Source organism: Oryctolagus cuniculus, chromosome 7, assembly GCF_051225735.1.
Source record: "Oryctolagus cuniculus isolate XC-2025 breed Fujian yellow rabbit chromosome 7, ASM5122573v1, whole genome shotgun sequence".
Classification (NCBI taxonomy): domain Eukaryota; kingdom Metazoa; phylum Chordata; class Mammalia; order Lagomorpha; family Leporidae; genus Oryctolagus; species Oryctolagus cuniculus.
This window is the reverse complement of record NC_142873.1, coordinates 150650030-150669168: the sequence shown is the minus strand read 5'-3', so window position 1 is coordinate 150669168 and position 19139 is coordinate 150650030. Positions and strand designations below refer to the sequence as shown.

The 19139-nt window shown below is 41.0% G+C and overlaps 1 protein-coding gene across 50 annotated transcripts in view; it reads right to left on the bottom strand.

Annotated features, from left to right (window-relative positions):
- Positions 1–19139, bottom strand: part of EIF4G3 (eukaryotic translation initiation factor 4 gamma 3) — a 376646-nt gene that overhangs the window by 165096 nt on the left and 192411 nt on the right. For all 50 annotated transcript variants that reach the window (XM_089301376.1, XM_089301377.1, XM_089301378.1 and 47 more), the window contains 2 exons: positions 6260–6357; positions 3280–3402 (listed from right to left, as the gene is read on the bottom strand). In XM_089301376.1, coding sequence (XP_089157502.1) covers positions 3280–3402; positions 6260–6357 — 221 coding nt within the window. The remainder of the gene's footprint in view (positions 1–3279; positions 3403–6259; positions 6358–19139) is intronic.

Sequence of the window (19139 nt, the reverse complement as noted above, 5' to 3'; positions counted from 1 at the left end):
AGCCATTCATCCTTATTCACCTGCACAGTACTGGTTTATGCCTGTTGTGCCAGGATAATGACTAATGGCATTGCATACTACTGCCGTTCATGTCCAAAACTGCCCCAACTCACATGGTGAATTATATGTGGTCATTCTTTTCATAATCTTTATCAAGATAGTAACCAATGGCAAAACATCTTTCTAACCAGCTTCCTCTTTTTGCAACTGATTTACTAATTTGTAACCTGTAACAGAACAATAGCCTCCCTTCATCTACTTCCCACTTTTGTACACACTGTCCCTCTGCCTGGGATAACCTTCTCTCTCTCTTCCCATTTGGTAAACAGCAATCTGGGAACTCAGATCAAACGGCATCTCTGCTGTGACTCCTTCCCAGACTTTTACAGTCACTCTCTGTGTCTCTAGAAATAAGACTTAGAATATTAATAACAGGTACCATGTATTGAATGCTTGCTATGCACCAAGCCCTAAGCTTAAGTAATTTAAAGTATTTTATTTCATTTAAGTCTCACAATTACACTATATGGTTTTATATTTGAAGTGGCACTCATCTGGGATACTGGCACTGCAGACAATGGCTTAACCTGCTACGCCATATGACAGAACCTAGGTTTTAGTCTTTAACTATGGAAGCTAAGGCTCTAGGAAAAAGGAATCTAGCTTATGTTACAAAACTAAGCAGTGGAAGAGGACTTGGAACCTAAATGTCTAACTCCAAGGAAAAGCTTTGCATCTCTCACTCGTACTATTCCAATTGTACTGGCATTAATGGTTCTCTGTGACCTGACTTTTTAGTTCTGTGTTGCAATTTGACCCTGCTTAATCACCTCTATGTTTTCATGACTGTCTGTCCTGCACAGGAGGACCAGTCAGACATTAGTAATTGGTTCTCTGTCTCCCTGAAGGAAACTGGGACCTTTCCCTCAGTGATAGAGAAAAGCTTTGCTTTCCACAGCACATGCAGCTGTATCTGGAACAAGGCAGGTGCTCTGCCAGGAAAAAAAAAACACTGCAGTAGTTACTCTTCTGCCCTAAATTCTGATGCAGACGGCTATCCTACCTGCAATCTTCTAAACTGAATGTGGTTCAAGATTTATCTAGAATTAAGCTAAAACCGCAAATGAGTAGTTACTAAGCTAAATCTAATGGGCTTTCTTTGGCTGGCATAATGTTATTTGTTAATGGAATTTAGTTACCAACATTTAAAACTTGCAGTTCTATACAACAAAAGTTTCTAAGCTTGTTCTGGAATACTGTATCAACATTTTAATATACAATATATCAACCAGGCAGTAACATTCTGAACCAGGACGCCCTGTCCCACTCTCTATGTGCATTATTACTTTCTGTGATCTCCCAGAAAATATGGTCAAATGTCAGTTGCCATCATATTTAGGCTACTGTGTATTTTTAAAGGGAAAATGAAATACTTCCAGTAAATATCTCTGTTGAAAAGCAATCTGTTCACTCCATGAAGTGCACACATTTGGAAAGACAACAAGTAGTGTGTATGAATTTAAATGTAAATCACCTAATAAAAAAATCATGCTTTATATAAAATAGTATACTTCTCAAAAAGAACTACCAACAATACACTTATGATTGATGGCCTTTATCAGCTTAAAGTGTACATTCAACATGCTTTAGGATTAAAAAGACACATATATGCAGGTCCGTGGTCCCTGGAGAAAGGCAACACAGCAAAGACATTTCTGTGGCTGAGGACAGAGGGATAACCAGAGGGGGCAAGGGCAAGGTTAGAAGAATAAAGAAAAACAAACCAACCTCAAAGAGAACTGAAATGCAAAAGACACACAAGTGTTCAAGCTGAGAATCTAAACACAAATCAACCAAGAGTTGTCAACCTTAAGGCTTCAGAGTAATAATATTTTAACTAAGTTTTGAAAATATACACTAAGATTTGATATCCCTGAACAACTAATCTCAAACTTCTGCACTAGTACACCTTTCTCTAAAAGAGTACGTAAGTAGACAATTTCAGTTTGGAAATTCTGCTTATCCCATGTTTGATTCCACGGATGAGACTAAATATAAGGCTATCTTAATCATGCAAACTGCGAATGTCTCTGGGAAATAATGTGGAATGGTGAAAAAACATCACAATCATTAATATGACTTACAACTCACATATCTAGATTGCTGCATACTATACTCACCCAGATAGAGAGAAATATCAGCCAGAGACTACCATCACTTCCATCACATTACCATCACATTACAACAAAGCACCAAATTTTAGTCTTACTCAACTTCTCAAATTTTCAGGGAACTTCCTAAATTCAGCCAGTTATTTGTGATCACAATATTTAAGAACTTTTTTTTTTCAGCCTATACTACTAAAATCAGGTCAATAGTCTATTATTCTGAAATGCCTTCTATTTGGATTATCCATAGCATTTGTTTATAAACTAAGCTCTGTGGAAGCTACCACCATCCAGCGGTAAGGGAAAATAAGCAGCTCTCTATTCCTTAAGAATTTTGCTTTTAGTTGTTTTTATGTGCTGGACTCTGTGCCATAACTTTTTAAGATCTGAAAATTAATCATCTGTGAATCATTTACCAAAAATTTAAAACAGCTCTTTCTCTGTATAATTTCCTAAAATCTAGCTCTTCCCTCACATGTTCTGATTTCTAAAAACAAGAATATGAACTCTTGAAACCATGATAACCAGATACTTCATCAGGAACAAAGAAAGTACCTGACAGAATTTACTAATGACTCTTACGAATAATTAAACAACGTTCACTCACTCAAGGAGTTCATTTATGTAGTCCTAAATGGTGAAAAGTATACCTGCTATACATCCAAATAGGCTCTGAATAACAAAGGCAATCATCTCAAGCAAAACTGTCTGATAAAAATGTTTAAATTCTCAACCTTACTGTTTGCATTAACATAGTGTGCAGCATTAAATTTCTAAGGTCCCATAGTGAAAACATAAAATACTCATTTAATGATGGAGTTTCCATGGGAATGCAGCTCCTTTTGGTATCATGCAAGAGTTCATTAAGAAGAGTGGCAGCAGCTGTGCTCTGAATGTGAAGACAATACATAAAAATGTTACCAATAAAAATTTGGGGCTATAACAATTTGCAAAGAGAAATAACACATCGGTTTGAAAACCATTTAGATATTCGAGGCTATGAGACAACTGATGGAAATGGGATGTACAGAAAGTGGCTATAGAAAAAAGAATTCAATAGAGGTTAGTGAACGAATAACACTATCACCCATCATTGTTCACTCTGTCTTACCTGAGGAGGAGTAGGTGTGGACGTCGGTCTCCCTATGGGTGGAGTAGGGTTTCTGCTGCCACCTCCAGACATAATCTCCTCTGTTATGTCTTTACCTCCCTGGTTTGGATCCCGAATTCTTATCTACAAGGTTAAATAAAATGCCATATGTACAAATGTATGTCCATGTAGTAGATGCACAGGCATATGATGTGTTAAAGGTAAACTGGGAAACGTGTCAAATATTAAAGTTGATAATCACATTTAACTTAATTTCTTCTTTTTTTTTAAACTTTTATTTAATGAATATAATTTCCAAAGTACAGCTAATGGATTACAATGGCTTACCCCCCTATAACGTCCCTCCCACCCGCAACCCTCCCCTTTCCCGCTCCCTCTCCCCTTCCATTCACATCAAGATTCATTTTCCTTTTTTTTTTTTTTTTGACAGGCAGAGTGGACAGTGAGAGAGAGAGACAGAGAGAAAGGTCTTCCTTTTGCCGTTGGTTCACCCTCCAATGGCCGCCGCGGCCGGCGCACTGCGGCCGGCGCACCGCGCTGATCCGGTGGCAGGAGCCAGGAGCCAGGTGCTTTTCCTGGTCTCCCATGGGGTGCAGGGCCCAAGCACCTAGGCCATCCTCCACTGCACTCCCTGGCCACAGCAGAGAGCTGGCCTGGAAGAGGGGTAACCGGGACAGAATCCGGCGCCCCAACCGGGACTAGAACCCAGTGTGCCGGCGCCGCTAGGCGGAGGATTAGCCTAGTGAGCCACGGCGCCGGCCTAAGATTCATTTTCAATTCTCTTTATATACAGAAGATCAGTTTAGCATACATTAAGTAAAGATTTCAACAGTTTGCTCCCACACAGAAACATAAAGTGAAAAATACTGTTTGAGTACTAGTTATAGCATTAAATCCCAATGTACAGCACACTAAGGACAGAGATCCTACATGAGGAGTAAGTGCACAGTGACTCCTGTTGTTGACTTAACAAATTGACACTCTTGTTTATGGCCTCAGTAATCACCCTAGGCTCTTGTCATGAGCTGCCAAGGCTATGGAAGCCTTCTGAATTCACCGACTCTGATCATATTTAGACAAGGCCATGGTCAAAGTGGAAGTTCTCTCCTCCCTTCAGAGAAAGGTATCTTCTTCTTTGATGGCCCGTTCTTTCCACTGGGATCTCACTCACAGAGATCTTTCATTTAGTGTCCCCCCCCCCCCCCCGAGTATCTTGGCTTTCCATGCCTGAAATACTCTCATGGGCTTTTCAGCCGGATCTGCATGCCTTAAGGGCTGATTCTGAGGCCAGAGTGCTGTTTAGGACATCTGCCATTCTATGGGTCTGCTGTGTATCTCACTTCCCATGTTGGATTGTTCTCTCCCTTTTTTATTCTATCAGCTAGTATTTGCAGACACTAGTCTTGTTTATGGATAATCACATTTAACTTAATTTCAATCACAGAACCGTATGGGGGTCATTCAAAAGAAATTTAGGCCATTAGTTTTGACATGAACTACTTGGAACAACAAGCTAAAATAGGACCTACTTGGCTGAATTTCCAGATCAAAAAGGCAAAGTATTCAGGCTTATTTTTTAGGCACTATCAAATAAATTGATTTTATTTTCAATGCTTAACATAAAACAAGGTTCATAAAATAGCTTTAATATGTGTAAGTTAGTGTGTAAAATGAAGTTTTAAATGCCCTAAATGGTTTTCTGAGAGACAATCAAAGCTGTACATATTCTGTGACTTTGGAATAGGAATTTACCCTACAGATAACAGTATTTATGTACGTAAGGAGATTCACTAAAGACTTTTATAGACCAGAATAGTTACAAAATTATCTTTCATCCCAACAAATTAAATGCCAAATAGCCAGTGGAAAAAATAGGCAAATCTGTATGGATCCACAGGGAAAGGGCATCAAGATGTGCCGGTAAGTGAAGGAGAGAGGGGAAAGCAGGGGGATGACACGTAAGTGCATATGGCTGTCTTTATTGTAATTTCTTAAAGTTATCTCTGCTTATAGATGTCAGTGGGGATGGTGCTATAATAAAGAGTAACTTGGTCTAAGCATTCCCTGCTAGAATAGCACAATATTTCTGTTCATTTTCAGTAACATTTATTATTATTTTAAATTTCATTATCTCTTTTTCTCATTTTTCTGTATTCTGAAGGTTCTGTTCACATCCAACTTCTAGTATACTGACTCAACATTTCGAAAACATAGGTTCTCAGCTACAGTGTCCTGTTTATTATAACTTATACACATGTTCTTCTCATCACAGAGCAGCAAACATTTGAACCTCATTATTTATAATTAGAATCCTGCAAGAATACTGCTGTAACATCGTTTGACCTATCTTACCTGGGTGAATGGGAAAGTCTCTCTTGATTACAAACATCTCCCATTTTGTGTGTTCTGACAGAAAAGAGAATTGCAAGCTATTCTTCTATAAAATGTTCTATACTTCGAATTTTATATTCGTGCCATCTAATTTCTTAGGACTGCCTTATAAGTCAGAAGCAAGTTCCTATAATTATTAAAAACAAATTAGATTAAATCCTAATTTTTCTTAAATACACTCCACAGAAAAGGTTTTTCTTGCTGTCCTTAATATATTGGATCTCCTTCCCCTTCTGTCGTTCCACACCTGAATAGAGAGCTAATGAGACTAGTGTTAAAGAACAGCCAGCATGTGAGACAGAGTGATACCTTAGTGCACTGCACCCTCACTCTCAATTCTAAAGCTAGAGCACATGTTGTCATGTAGCACATCTAGCTCTGTGAGCAGTGGGAGCTGATGTCAAGCAGATGGTGTGTACAGCTTCTGATCATATGCCCATACAAATCCTCCAGGTCAAGTGGTCAAGACACGAGGGAGGAGTAAAAATGGCACAGGCATTTATGAACTGAGACAAGTAACAATTGGATAGATACATTTGATAACAGACTTTAAAATTTAAATTATGAAAAATTAACAGAAATGTCTTACCGTTTTTTTCTCTCTCTTGGCTGGAGGGGGCTGTTGCTGTGTAGGCACAATAATAGGTGCTGACTGATATACTGGTTGACTTGGATAAAAAGGTGTTCCTAAAGAATTAGAAAAAAATGAAAGGAAACAGTTATTTTGTCAAACTCAGGATTATCAATGTCACCGTGTCTCTGCACAATCCCCTAAAAAAAAGATTAAGAATTCTTTGTCACTAGCTCTCCACCACCTACTATAGCAGTGAAAAAATGATTCCCAACATTTATAATGTCTTGAAAAATTTATAAACATTCGATACGAATACAAATAAATATTCACCAACTCCTACAGAATCCCACAAGAGTTACCTTTCTAAAACACAAATCATGCTATAATGTGATTTAAAGCACATTAAAAAAAAAGTCTTACTCTGGGGTCTACCACTTTGAAAAGGATTCTCAAGGGTTTGTATGAATAGTCGGTCAGGGGCATATTAAGAATATTCCTGAGCTTCCTGGGGGGTGGAAGTGGTCTAATTCTTTTGTTTACAGAAAACTACTGACATAACTTGCTAATATTAACAATTAACGGGGTGGGAGTCATGGCACTGCAGGTTAAGCACAGCTTGCCTGCATCCTGTATTGGAGTGGAGTTCTAGTGCTGGCTACTTTGCTTCCAACCCAGCTTCTTGTTAACCTGCTTGGAAAGGCAGCAGATGATGGCCCAAATACTAGGGTCACTGCCACCATGTGGGAGGCCCAGTTGAAGTCCTGATTTCTGGTTTCAACATGGTCCAGTCCTGAGTCTTGTGGGCATCTGAGGAATGAACCAGTGAGTGGATGGAAGAGCATGCACTCGTGTGCTCTGTCTCTGTCTCTCTCATTCTGCATTTGAAATACATAAATCTTTAAAAAGAAAAACAAAGACGGAAAATGTCCTAATGTTGAAATGGATAAAAAGCTGCAGATAAGCAGCCTAAAGAAAATAGTCCAGACACCAAGAATCCAGGACCCAAACTACATTTTCTACCATTTTTTAACAACATGCCTTCACTCTAGCAAGTCTTAACGCCTATCCTTCAAATATACCAAACGTTTTTTGGTTCATGCCTTTCATTATATGGCCCATCTGCCTGAAATTATCTTGTTACCCCTATCCTTTATACTCCCAATAAATGCTTTTTAACTTTCAAAACTTTTACAATTAGTATCATGCCAGAGTGAGTAGAGTAGAGGCAAAGAGAAGGAAATAGATATTGGAAGGCAGAGCCTAGAGATTTATTGACGAATTGAATGTTAGTGCAAAAAAAAAATAAATAAATAAATAAAAAAGAGTATTTTTTTAAAACTTGTTTTAAGTGGAAGAATGGAGGTGCTATTAATTGAGAAAAACTGGACTAAGAGATTAGGGTAGACAAATCAAAGGGTTCCATTTTGGACTTACAAAGTTTAAGATGCTTATTTGAGCTAGAGTTAACCATTCTAGAATCAGCAGATGAAGAACCACATTTAAACCATGAGATGGATAGCTCAGGTAACAAGCACAGACAGAAAACAAGCTGAAGCTTTAAATCCTGCCACATTCTATGTTTGTTAGAGGCTGCAGAAATGAGGAAAACCTAGCAAAAGAGAGGAAGATGAAAACTAAGGCAATGGTTAAAGTGAAACAAATATTTCTAGGACTAGCATTGTGGCATAGTGGATAAAGCCACTGCCTGCAATGCCGGCATCCCATATGGGTGCCAGTTTGTGTCCCAGCTGTTCCACTTCTGATCCAGCTTCTTACTAATGTCCTGGGAAAAACAGAGGAAGACAGCCCAAATGTTTGGTGCTGTTACCCACGTGGGAGACCTGGAAGAAGCTCCTGGTTCCTGGCCACATGGGGAGTGAATCAGCGGATGGAAGATCTCTCCCTGTCTCTCCTTTTTGTGTAACTCTTTTAAATAAATTTACAAATATTTAAAATTTGGGTAAAACTGGAGTTAAAAGATTATTTAAAAAACACTTCTAGAATGAATGAGAGTGCTTACTTATGACAAACAGTGCTGAGAAGTCAACTGAGATGTGTCAAAGTAGAAATCACTGGTGACACTGATACAAGTTGTTTGGGTAGAGGTGGTGGATATGAAGCCTGCTCTGGATGGGCTCAACAGTAAAAGAAAGAAAATGAAGACAGGGAGGGCAGACAGTCGTTCCTAAAGTTCTGGATGAAAAGAGTGCACGAATGGGACTAAGCCAACAGAGGAAAGAAAAACAGTGACAAGAAAGTGAGAAGAAAATTGCTAGAGTTAATAGTCTTAATAGGTGCCAGAAGAAATATGGTACCCAACAGAACAATTGGTATTCATTAAGATCAGGAATAACTGACTCACAGCAACAAGAAAAAATTTATATAAAGGTAGTTAATAACCTATTACAACCTCTTACCTATATATAGAACACCTATAAGGACTTAAATTGAGTAATAAACACCACTTACTGTAACTTCAAAAATAAATGTTATTGAAATATTGACAAAATTAAAAACTTGATACGTATTGGATTAATACTGGCAAAAATCTTGGTTCTAGTCAGAGTGGAAGTTCTCTCCTCCCTTCAGAGAAAGGTACCTCCTTCTTTGATGACCTGTTCTTTCCACTGGGATCTCACTAGCGGAGATCTTTCATTTAGTTTTTTGTTTGTTTGTTTGTTTGTTTTTGCCAGAGTGTCTTGGCTTTCCATGCCTGAAATACTCTCATGGGCTTTTCAGCCGGATCTGCATGCCTTAAGGGCTGATTCTGAGGCCAGAGTGCTATTTAGGACATCTGCCATTCTATGAGTCTGCCGTGTATCTCGCTTCCCATGTTGGATTGTTCTCTCCCTTTTTTATTCTATCAGTTAGTATTTGCAGACACTAGTCTTGTTTATGTGATCCCTTTGGCTCTTATTCCTATCATTATGATCAACTGTGAATAGAAATTGATCACTTGGACTAGCGAGATGGCAATGGTACATCCCACCTTGATGGGATTGAACTGGAATCCCCTGGTATGTTTCTAACTCTACAGCTTGAGCATGTCCCAAATTGCACATCTCTTCCCTCTCTTATTCCCACTCTTATATTTAACAGCGATCACTTTTCAGTTAAGTTTCAACACTTAAGAATAACTGTGTATTGATTACAGTATTCAACCAAAAGTATTAAATAGAACAAACAAACAAACAAAAAACTAAGAGGGATAACGTATTAAGTTGTTCATCAACAGTCAGGGCGAGGGCTGATCAAGTCACCGTTTCTCATAGTGTTCATTTCACTTTAACAGGTTTCCTTTTTGGTGCTCGGTTAGTTGTCACCGATGAGGGAGAACATATGATATTTGTCCCTTTGGGACTGGATTATTTCACTCAGCATAATGTTTTCCAAATGCCTAACAAGGATCACTTTCCAGTTAAAATTTAAACACCTAAGAATAACTGTGTGTTAATTACAGAGTTCAACCAATAGTACTATAACAAAAAAAAAATGCTAAAATGGATAAAGTATTACATTGTACATCAACAGTCAGGACAAGAGCTGATCAAGTCACTGTTTCTCATAGTGCCCATTTCACTTCAACAGGTTTCCCCTTTGGTGCTCAGTTAGTTGTCACCGATCAAGGAGAACATATGATATTTGTCCCTTTGGGACTGGCTTAGTTCACTCAGCATGATGTTTTCCAGATTCCTCCATCTTGTTGCAAATGACCGGGTTTCACTGTTTTTGACTGCTGTATAGTATTCTATAGAGTACATGTCCCATAATTTCTTTATCCAGTCTACTGTAGATGGGCATTTGGGTTGGTTACAGGTCTTAGGTATTGTGAATTGAGCTGCAATAAACATTAATGTGCAGACAGCTTTTTTGTTTGCCAATTTAATTTCCTTTGGGTAAATTCCAAGGAGTGGTATGGCTGGGTTGTATGGTAGAGTTGGTGAACCCAAAAGGCTTCCATAGCCTTGGCAACTCATGACTAGAGCCTAGGGTGATTACTGAGGCCATAAACAAGAGTGTCAATTTGTTAAGTCAACAACAGGAGTCACTGTGCACTTATTCCTCATGTAGGATCTCTGTCCTTAGTGTGCTGTACATTGAGATTTAATGCTATAACTAGTACTCAAACAGTATTTTTCACTTTGTGTTTCTATGTGGGTGCAAACTGTTGAAATCTTTACTTAATGTATGCTAAACTGATCTTCTGTATATAAAGAGAATTGAAAATGAATCTTGATGTGAATGGAAGGGGAGAGGGAGCGGGAAAGGGGAGGGTTGCGGGTGGGAGGGAAGTTATGGGGGGGGGTAAGCCATTGTAATCCAAAAGCTGTACTTTGGAAATTTATATTTATTAAATAAAAGTAAAAAAAAAAAATCTTGGTTCTAAATAAGCAATCAGTGTTGGCTCGGGGCCGATGCTGGGACACAGTGGGTTAAAGCCATAGCCTGCAGTGCCGGCATCGCACATGGGCGATGGTTTGAGTAGCAGCTGCTCCACTTCTGATCCAGCTCTCTGCTATGGCCTGGGAAAGTAGGAGAAGATGGCCCAAGTCCTTGGGCCCCTGCACCCATGTGGGAGACCCAGAAGAAGCTCCTGGCTCTTGGCTTCAGATCAGCTCAGCTCTGACCGTTGTGGTCATTTGGGGAGTGAACCAGCGGATGGAAGATCTTTCTCTCTCTCTGGCTACCTTTCTCTGTAACTCTGTCTTTCAAATAAATAAAACTATTTTTAAAAAAAAGTGTTGGCTTAGGACTGGCGCTGTGGTACAGCTGGCCTGAAGCGCCGCAGCATTCCATAAAGATGCCGGTTCTAGTCCTGGCTGCTCCACTTCCGATCCAGCTCCCAGCTATGGCCTGGGCAAGCAGTGAAAGATGGCCCAAGTCCTGGGGCCCTTGCACCTGCGTGGGAGACCTGGAAGAAGCTCCTGGCTCCTGGCTTCCAATTGACATAGCTCCGGCCGTTGCGGCCATCTGGGGAGTGAACCATCCAATGGAAGACCTCTTGCTGCCTCTCCTCCTCTCTCTGTTACTCTAACTTTCAAATAAATAAATAAATCTTTAAAAAACAAAAACAAAAACAAAAGTGTTGGCTCTATTCTTCTCATCATCAACATACCCACCATTACAAACATTTTCAAGTGGAAATTTCTTGGGAGCAGTTATGGTTTGCAGTACCAGAACTCTGCAGGTACCAATCAGGCTTAGAGAATCAGATTTGGAAAACATGTAAGGAAAAGGCATGTCTTCAATAACTCCAATATAAAAATATCAAACACTCTTAGCCACCCTGTAGCAGTGTTTAAACAATTCTCAGAGCAGAGATCAAATGAGAGTCTATACTACCCCATTATGCCATTATTTTCTATATACAGAAACCAAATCCTAAAATTTATTTCAAAGGCTTCTAGACAAGTAACATAACCTGCTCACTTTACAGTAACTTCAAGCTAAGTGAAATAAGATGAAAAAGGTGAACCACTTCTTAAAAAAAGTCAGACTTCTTATGAAACACTCTGAGTCAATATGACGAGGAAGAAGCTGGTGTATCACACACATCCAACAACGGCTGCTGGCAAAAGAGGATCATCGATACACTGAGGTTAAACACAATTAGTAAAACATGAGCAGGGTGGGCACAGCACAGTTTGGGAATCACCCACACCATACTGCAGTGGCTGAGTTAGAATCCCAGCTCCACTCCCCATTCTAGCTTCCTGCTAATACACATATGGGAGGCTGCAGGTGATGACTCAAGTAGTTGGATCCCTGCCACTTGTGTGTGAGAATCTTGGAGTAAGTTACAGGCTCCAGGACGCAGCAGCAGGAATGGTAGAGGAGGAGGTTGCACTGTGGATATTTGGAGAGTAGAGGCAACAGATGAGAGTTGACTCTGTCTCCATGCATCTCAAATTATATTTTTGAGGCCATTGCTGTGGCATAGTGGGTTAAGCTGCCACCTGCAACATTGGCATCCCATATGGGTACCAGTTCAAATCCCAGCTGCTCCACTTCTGATCCAGTTCCCTGATAATGTGTCTGGGGAAGCATGGAAGATGGCCAAAGCCTTGAGCCCCTGCACCCATGTGGAAAACCCAGAGGAAGCTCCTGGCTCTGGTCTGGCCCAGCCCTGGAATTTTGTGGCCATTTGGGGAGTGAGCCAGTAGATGGAAGACCTCTCTTGCTCTACCTCTGCCTCTCCCTTTCTGTAACTCTACTTTTCAAATAAGTAAGTAAACCTTGATTGCATTCTTAAAGGTAAAAAGAAACACATACAATATTTTGTTTGTGATTCCAACAGCAAAAGAAATCTGCCTCACCAAACAAACTTTTCTTTTATATATTGATTTGACACCTTACACAGTCAGAGACATTTAAGAACTTTTTAAATTCTATTAAACATATTAAGAAATTTTGCATACCACTTATCAAGTTACTTAACATCCTTGGACCTCCATTTCCTGGGCATGGAATGCGGCAGGTTTGTATATATCAGGGGTCTATCAACAGCAATCCAAGCACCAAATGCAGCCCTGGGCTTTGTACATAAAGGTCTACTGAAAGACACCAACGAACTATAATTTTGGTATTGTATATTGCTGCTTTTACACCACAATGGCCAAGTTGATAGTTGCCACAGACTATATAGCCTGAAGTAGAGCAGCCAGGACTTTGACTGGCAACCATATGGGATGCCAGCACCACAGGTGGCAGTAACTTTACCCACTACACCACAGCACCAGCCCCTGTAGCCAATATTTAAATTTCTTCTTAGGTAAAACCACACACAAATACCAAAGAGACATACTCTAAGTTCCTGGAAGGCAAGAATATCTTTTTTTAATTTTTTTCTTTTCTTTCTTTCTTTCTTTCTTTCTTTTTTTTTTTTTTTTTTGACAGGCAGAGTGGACAGTGAGAGAGAGAGAGAGACAGAGAAAGGTCTTCCTTTGCCGTTGGTTCACCCTCCAATGGCCGCCGCGGCTGGTGCACTGTGGCCGGCGCACCACGCTGATCCGATGGCAGGAGCCAGGTACTTATCCTGGTCTCCCATGGGGTGCAGGGCCCAAGCACTTGGGCCATCCTCTACTGCACTCCCGGGCCACAGCAGAGAGCTGGCCTGGAAGAGGGGCAACCGGGACAGAATCCGGCGCCCCGACCGGGACTAGAACCCGGTGTGCCGGCGCTGCAAGGTGGAGGATTAGCCTAGTGAGCCACGGCGCCGGCCAAGAATATCTTAACATGTACATTCCACAAAATATGTGCAGCACAACATCTTACACATTGTAAGTCCTCTAAAAAATGTTTCAGAGCCTTTCCATAGTAAGAATGATAAACATCACAGAGGCACAGAAAAATCAGTGAATCCAACAACATATTGTCCCCAGAATAGTAACAGTGCCAGCGCACAACCACATCAGCAATACAGGCCCCACAAGCAAATTCAACCTGGATATCAAAGTCTCCCACCATGCACCACAGGAGGAATGACTACTCCCTGACCTTCATGAGTTGAGTAAAGAGCCCAAGTACCAAGACACTCAGGGAAAAGTGAAAAAGAGACACCTGGAGAGGGAGAAACACTATGGTGGGGAAGACAGGGGAGTGCCCTGGAGTTTGAAGCAAGGGAGCAGGACCTCTTACCACTTCAATGTCTTCATCTTCTTTTAAAGATTTATTTATTTATTTGAAAGGCAGAGTTACAGAGAGGCAGAGAGAAAGAGAGAGGTGTTCGATCCCATCCACTGGTTCACTTTCCAAGTGGCTGCAATGGCCGGAGTTTGTACAATATGAAGCTGGGTGCCGGAGCTTCTTCCAGGTCTCCCACATGGGTACAGGGACCCAAGGACTTGGGCCATTTTCTACTGCTTTCCCAGGCCTCAGCAGAGAGCTGGATCGGAAGTAAAGTAGCTGGGACTCAAACTGGCGCCCAAATGGCATCCTGACACTGCAGGCCGAGGCTTTACCCTCTACACCACAGCATCAGCCCCTCCATCTTTATTTTTCTTTTTTACCAAGATTATTACAACCATCAATGACATAGCTTTGCGCTCAAGTCTAATTTTTCCATCACACCCCATTAACCCCTAGGATTGGCCTCGAGCAATTTCAGTCTTCATCAGGTATTTTTCTACATAACATATATAAAAGAGTATAAGAGACACTGATGGGAAGAAAAATGAACTGCTGAACAAATAACATTAGTTGTTTTTCCACAAAACTGTAGAAACCCTGGAAGAATTATACTCTACCAGCAGAATTCCATGATCTTGGTATCAGAACTTCAAAGAAGGTGAGAATATTCTTTGAGAGACATTATTCAAGATCAAAGTAGGTACAGATATGAAATGGTAGTACTTGTATGCAGGAGTGAACTGCAGAGCTAGAGATGCACAGCCAAGCACTCGGGAAGTAGATAATCCAATGCACAAACTCCAGCAGCACACAAAGAAGGAACATGTCTCGGGATTCACACATTGCCAGTTCCACAAGAGGATGCAGAAAAGAGATCTCCTGCATTAGAAACCAGAACTACAATCCCCTTCACAACTTCACCTGTAACCTGAACCCAAGATTAGGAAGTTTAGGTGGCAGAGAAAAGAAGATGCATCAGGCTCAAAGAAATGAAGAACAGGAAGGAGAAAGTTAAGAGAAGGGGAGATTCCAAGAAAAGGAGACAGGAAGGGGAATGTGTAGGCCTTCTAGACCGTAAGACCGGGACAGCTGTCCAAAGATAAATTCTGAAAAAAGTATATTAACCAGTACCAAACTTTAAAGCTAAAATATTTGCCCAAATGATTGTCCATGAACATACTGTAAAATGGGAGAGGACAGGGACAGGACATATTAGAATATTACAAATAGTATGTAACCATTAGCAATAAAGGCTGATTACTGAGTCAAGCAGCTGACTGGGATACCTGCCAATAAAAGTCTCGGCATCTCCACTTTTTTTCCTTTCATTTTTATTTTATTTTATTTTTTAAAATTTTTTGACAGGCAGAGTGGACAGTGAGAGACAGACAGAGAGAAAGGTCTTCCTTTGCTACGCATCGGGGAGGAAGCAGATGATGGCTTAAGTGCTGGGGACCCTGCCATCCATGTGGGAGACCTGAAACGAACTCCAGGTTCCTGGCTTTGGCCTGGTCCAGCCTTAGTTATTCCTGGCACTTGGGGAGTGAACCAATAGACAGATGGAAGATACCCTGGTGTGCTCACTCTCTGTGTGTGTGTGTGTGTGTGTGTATGTGTTGCTCTGCCTTCCAAGTAAATGAAAATATTTTAAAAGGTTATTTATATATAAATGGAAAACTATTTACTGTTAAATATTATTTCTTTAAAGGGTAAGGAGAGAGATTATTTGAAAATGACTTTTTTTTTTTTTTTTTTTTTTTGGACAGATAGAATTAGACAGTGAGAGAGAGACAGAGAGACAAAGGTCTTCCTTCCGTTGGTTCACCACCCAAAATGGCCGCCATGGCCAGAGCTATGCCTCTCCGAAGCCAGGAGCCAGGTACATCTTCCTGGTCTCTGGCACGGGTGCAAGTACCCAAGCACTTGGGCCATCCTCTACTGCCTTCCCAGAGAACTGGACTTGAAGAGGAGCAACTGGGACTAGAACTGGTGCCCATATGGGATGCCAGCGCTGCAGGCAGAGGATTAACCAAGTGAGCCATGGCACTGGCCAGAAAATGACTCATTTTAATTTGAATTTTTACCATTAAATTGGTTATTTTCCTAATGATATAAATTATTCTAAGATGGTTTTTTCTAGTATTAAAAAAAGCTAGTATAGGGGCCAGTGCTGTGGCACAGCTGGTTAAAAGCCGAAACCTGCGTCCCATATGGATGCCGGTTCAAGTCCTGGCTAATCTACTTCTAATCCAGCTCTCTATTATGGCCTGGAAAGGCAGTGGAAGATGGCCCAAGTCCTTGGGTCCCTGCATCCATGTGGGAGACCTGAAAGAAGCTCCTGGCTCCTGGCTCTGGATTGGCTCAGCTCTGGCCGTTGTGGTCATTTGGGTCATTTGATGAAAGACCTGTCTTTCTTTCTTTCTCTGCCTCTCCTTTTCTCTCTGTGTAACTCTTTCAAATAAATAAATAGATATTTAAAAAAAAAAAAAAGAAAGGAATTTACAGGGGGAGCGGTGCTGTGGCACAGCATGTAAAACCACCTCTGGGCACTGGTTCAAGCCCCGGTTGTTCCATTTCCAATCCAGCTCCCTCCTAATACTCCTGGGAAAGCAGCAGAAGATGGCCCAAGTGCTTGAGCTTCCGCTCCCATGTGGGAGACCAGAAGGAAGCTCCTGTCTGCTGGCTTTGGATCTGACCAGCCCCAGCATCTTAAGATTTGGGGAGTGAGCCAGCGATGGAAGATCTCTCTGCCTCTGCCTCTCTGTATCTTTGCCTTTCAAATAAATAAATATTAAAAAAAAAATTTACTGGGGATGATGACATATTCCAAAGCAAAAAGTGGGGGCCAGCGCTATGGCACAGTGGGTTAACGCCCTGGCCTGAAGCGCTGGCAACCCATATGGGTGCCAGTTCGAGTCCTGACTGCTCCACTTCCAATCTAGCTCTCTTGTATGGCCTTGGAAAGCAGTAGAAGATGGCCCAAATCCTTGGGCCCTTGCCTCCACGTGGGAGACCCAGAAGAATCTCCTGGCTCCTGGCTACGGTTTGGCACAGCTCTGGCTGCTGCAGCCAATTGGAGAGTGAACCAGCAGATAAAAGACCTCTCTTTCTTTCTCTCTCTCTCTGCCTCTCCTCTCTCTGTGTAACTCTTTCAAATAAATAAATCTTAAAAAAAAAATCCTAAAGTAATTTCCATGATCTGTAAGTAAACAGCAGACTATAGTTCAGTGAGATGCCTTAAAAATTTTGTTACTTAAAAGATACAATTGCATTTTTTGCAATATGTAATTTAAGATTAATATTGCCAATCTTAGCCTGTTTATTCTCATTAAGAGTCTCATTTTACAATCTTTCTTTTCAAAAAAACTCTACATAGAATTAGACAGTAATCTAGAAAATGATCTAGACAATATAGTAGCCAATGTTACACTTAAAAGTAATTTTATGGGGCCCATGTTGTGGTGCAAGAGGTTGAGCATCTGCCTGCAATGCCCGCATCCCATATGAGTGCTGTACTTTCAATCCAGCTCCCTGCTAATGTGCCCAAGAAAACAAGGATCTGGGCACCTGCCATCCAGATGAGAGAACCAGATGAATTTCTGGCTCCTGGCTTCAGAGCTGCTGGAGTCCTTTGGGGAGTGAACTACCAGATGGATGATCTCCCTCTCTTTCTCTTAGCTGTTGAGGTCATTTGGGGAGTAAACTACCAGATGTAAGATATGCTCTCCCTCTCTCTCTGTGAACTATTGGGGTCACATGGGGAGTGAACTACCTTATGGAAGATCTCTCTCTTTCTCTGCCTTTCCAATATATAAATCAATAATTTTACTAGTGGTGGGAGTTATAGCACAGTGGGTAAAGCTGCTGCCTGTAATGCCAGCATATCATATGGGCACCACTTCGAGCTCCGGCTGCTCCACTTCTGATCCAGATCCCTGCTAACGTGCCTGGTAAAGGAGCAGAGGATGGCCCAAGTGCTTGGGCTCCTGAACCCATCCACGTAAGAAACCCAGAAGAAGCTCCTGGCTCCTGGCTCCATCTCTGGCCATTGTGGCCATATGGGGAGTGAACCAGCAGATGGAAGACTCCTCTCTGTCTTTCCCTTCCTCTCTCTGTCACTCTACCTGTCAAATAAATCTTAAAAAAAGAGAGAGAGAGATTGTTATCTGAACCATTAAATCTCAATGTTAGGAAACTGGCTAATGGATAGATCAGTATCCTAAACTAGTTAAGATTTTACTATGCCTGTGCTTTGTTGATAGAGAAAGAGATCAATGCTTCCTGAGTCTTAAAGCTTCACTTGCTATTATCAACTGATTTGTGTTTTTTTTTTTTTTTTTTTTTTGACAGGCAGAGTTAGACAGTGAGAGAGAGAGAGAGAGAGAGAGAGAGAGAGAGAGAGAGAAAGGTCTTCCTTTTTCTATTGGTTCACCCCCCAAGTGGCTGCTATGGCTGGTGCGCTGCACCGATCTGAAGCCAGGAGCCAGGTGCTTCTCCTGGTCTCCCGTGCAGGTGCAGGGCCCAAGGACTTGGGCCATCCTCCACTGCCTTCCCGAGCCACAGCAAAGAGCTGGACTGGAAGAGGAGCAACTGAGACAGAATCTGGCGCCCCAACCAGGACTAGAACCCGGGGTGCCGATGCCACAGGTGGAGGATTAGCCTAGTGAGCCACGATGCCGGCCAACCAACTGATTTTTTTAATCATTTATAATTCACTTTCTATGGAATTAAACAAGTGTAGCATTCAGTAAAATTTTGTTGCAAAATATAATTTCACTACGTCATATTTCAGTATTAGCTCTTATATCTTTATCTACATTAAAAATATTTTTAATTTTTCAAAGCATTTTCATTTGAATTATTTGTTAAAACTTCCCCATAAAAAAAATTGGTTCATTGAGTTATAGTCAGTCATTCTATGAATATTCTCTAAGTGCCTGTTGGTCATTGTTTTGGGTGCTGGGGATATAACATTGATTGAATAATAATAAACATCACATTAGAGTGGAAAAATCATTATTAACAAAATTTCGAAGAGGAAAGGTAAATGCTTGGAGAAAAGAAATAACGGAAGGGAGGCAAATGTGTGACTTCAGTAAAAACCTAGGCAGTAGTGAGCTGGCAGAATATGTCAGAATGCTGACATACAGGTTCTTGCCATTAGAATTGCCATCTCTATCAGAAGGCACCATGATTCAATGTTTATATAGCACTCTTTTCTTGAAACACTATCTTAAAAAAGTAGCTTTCAAGACAGAACTGTTTT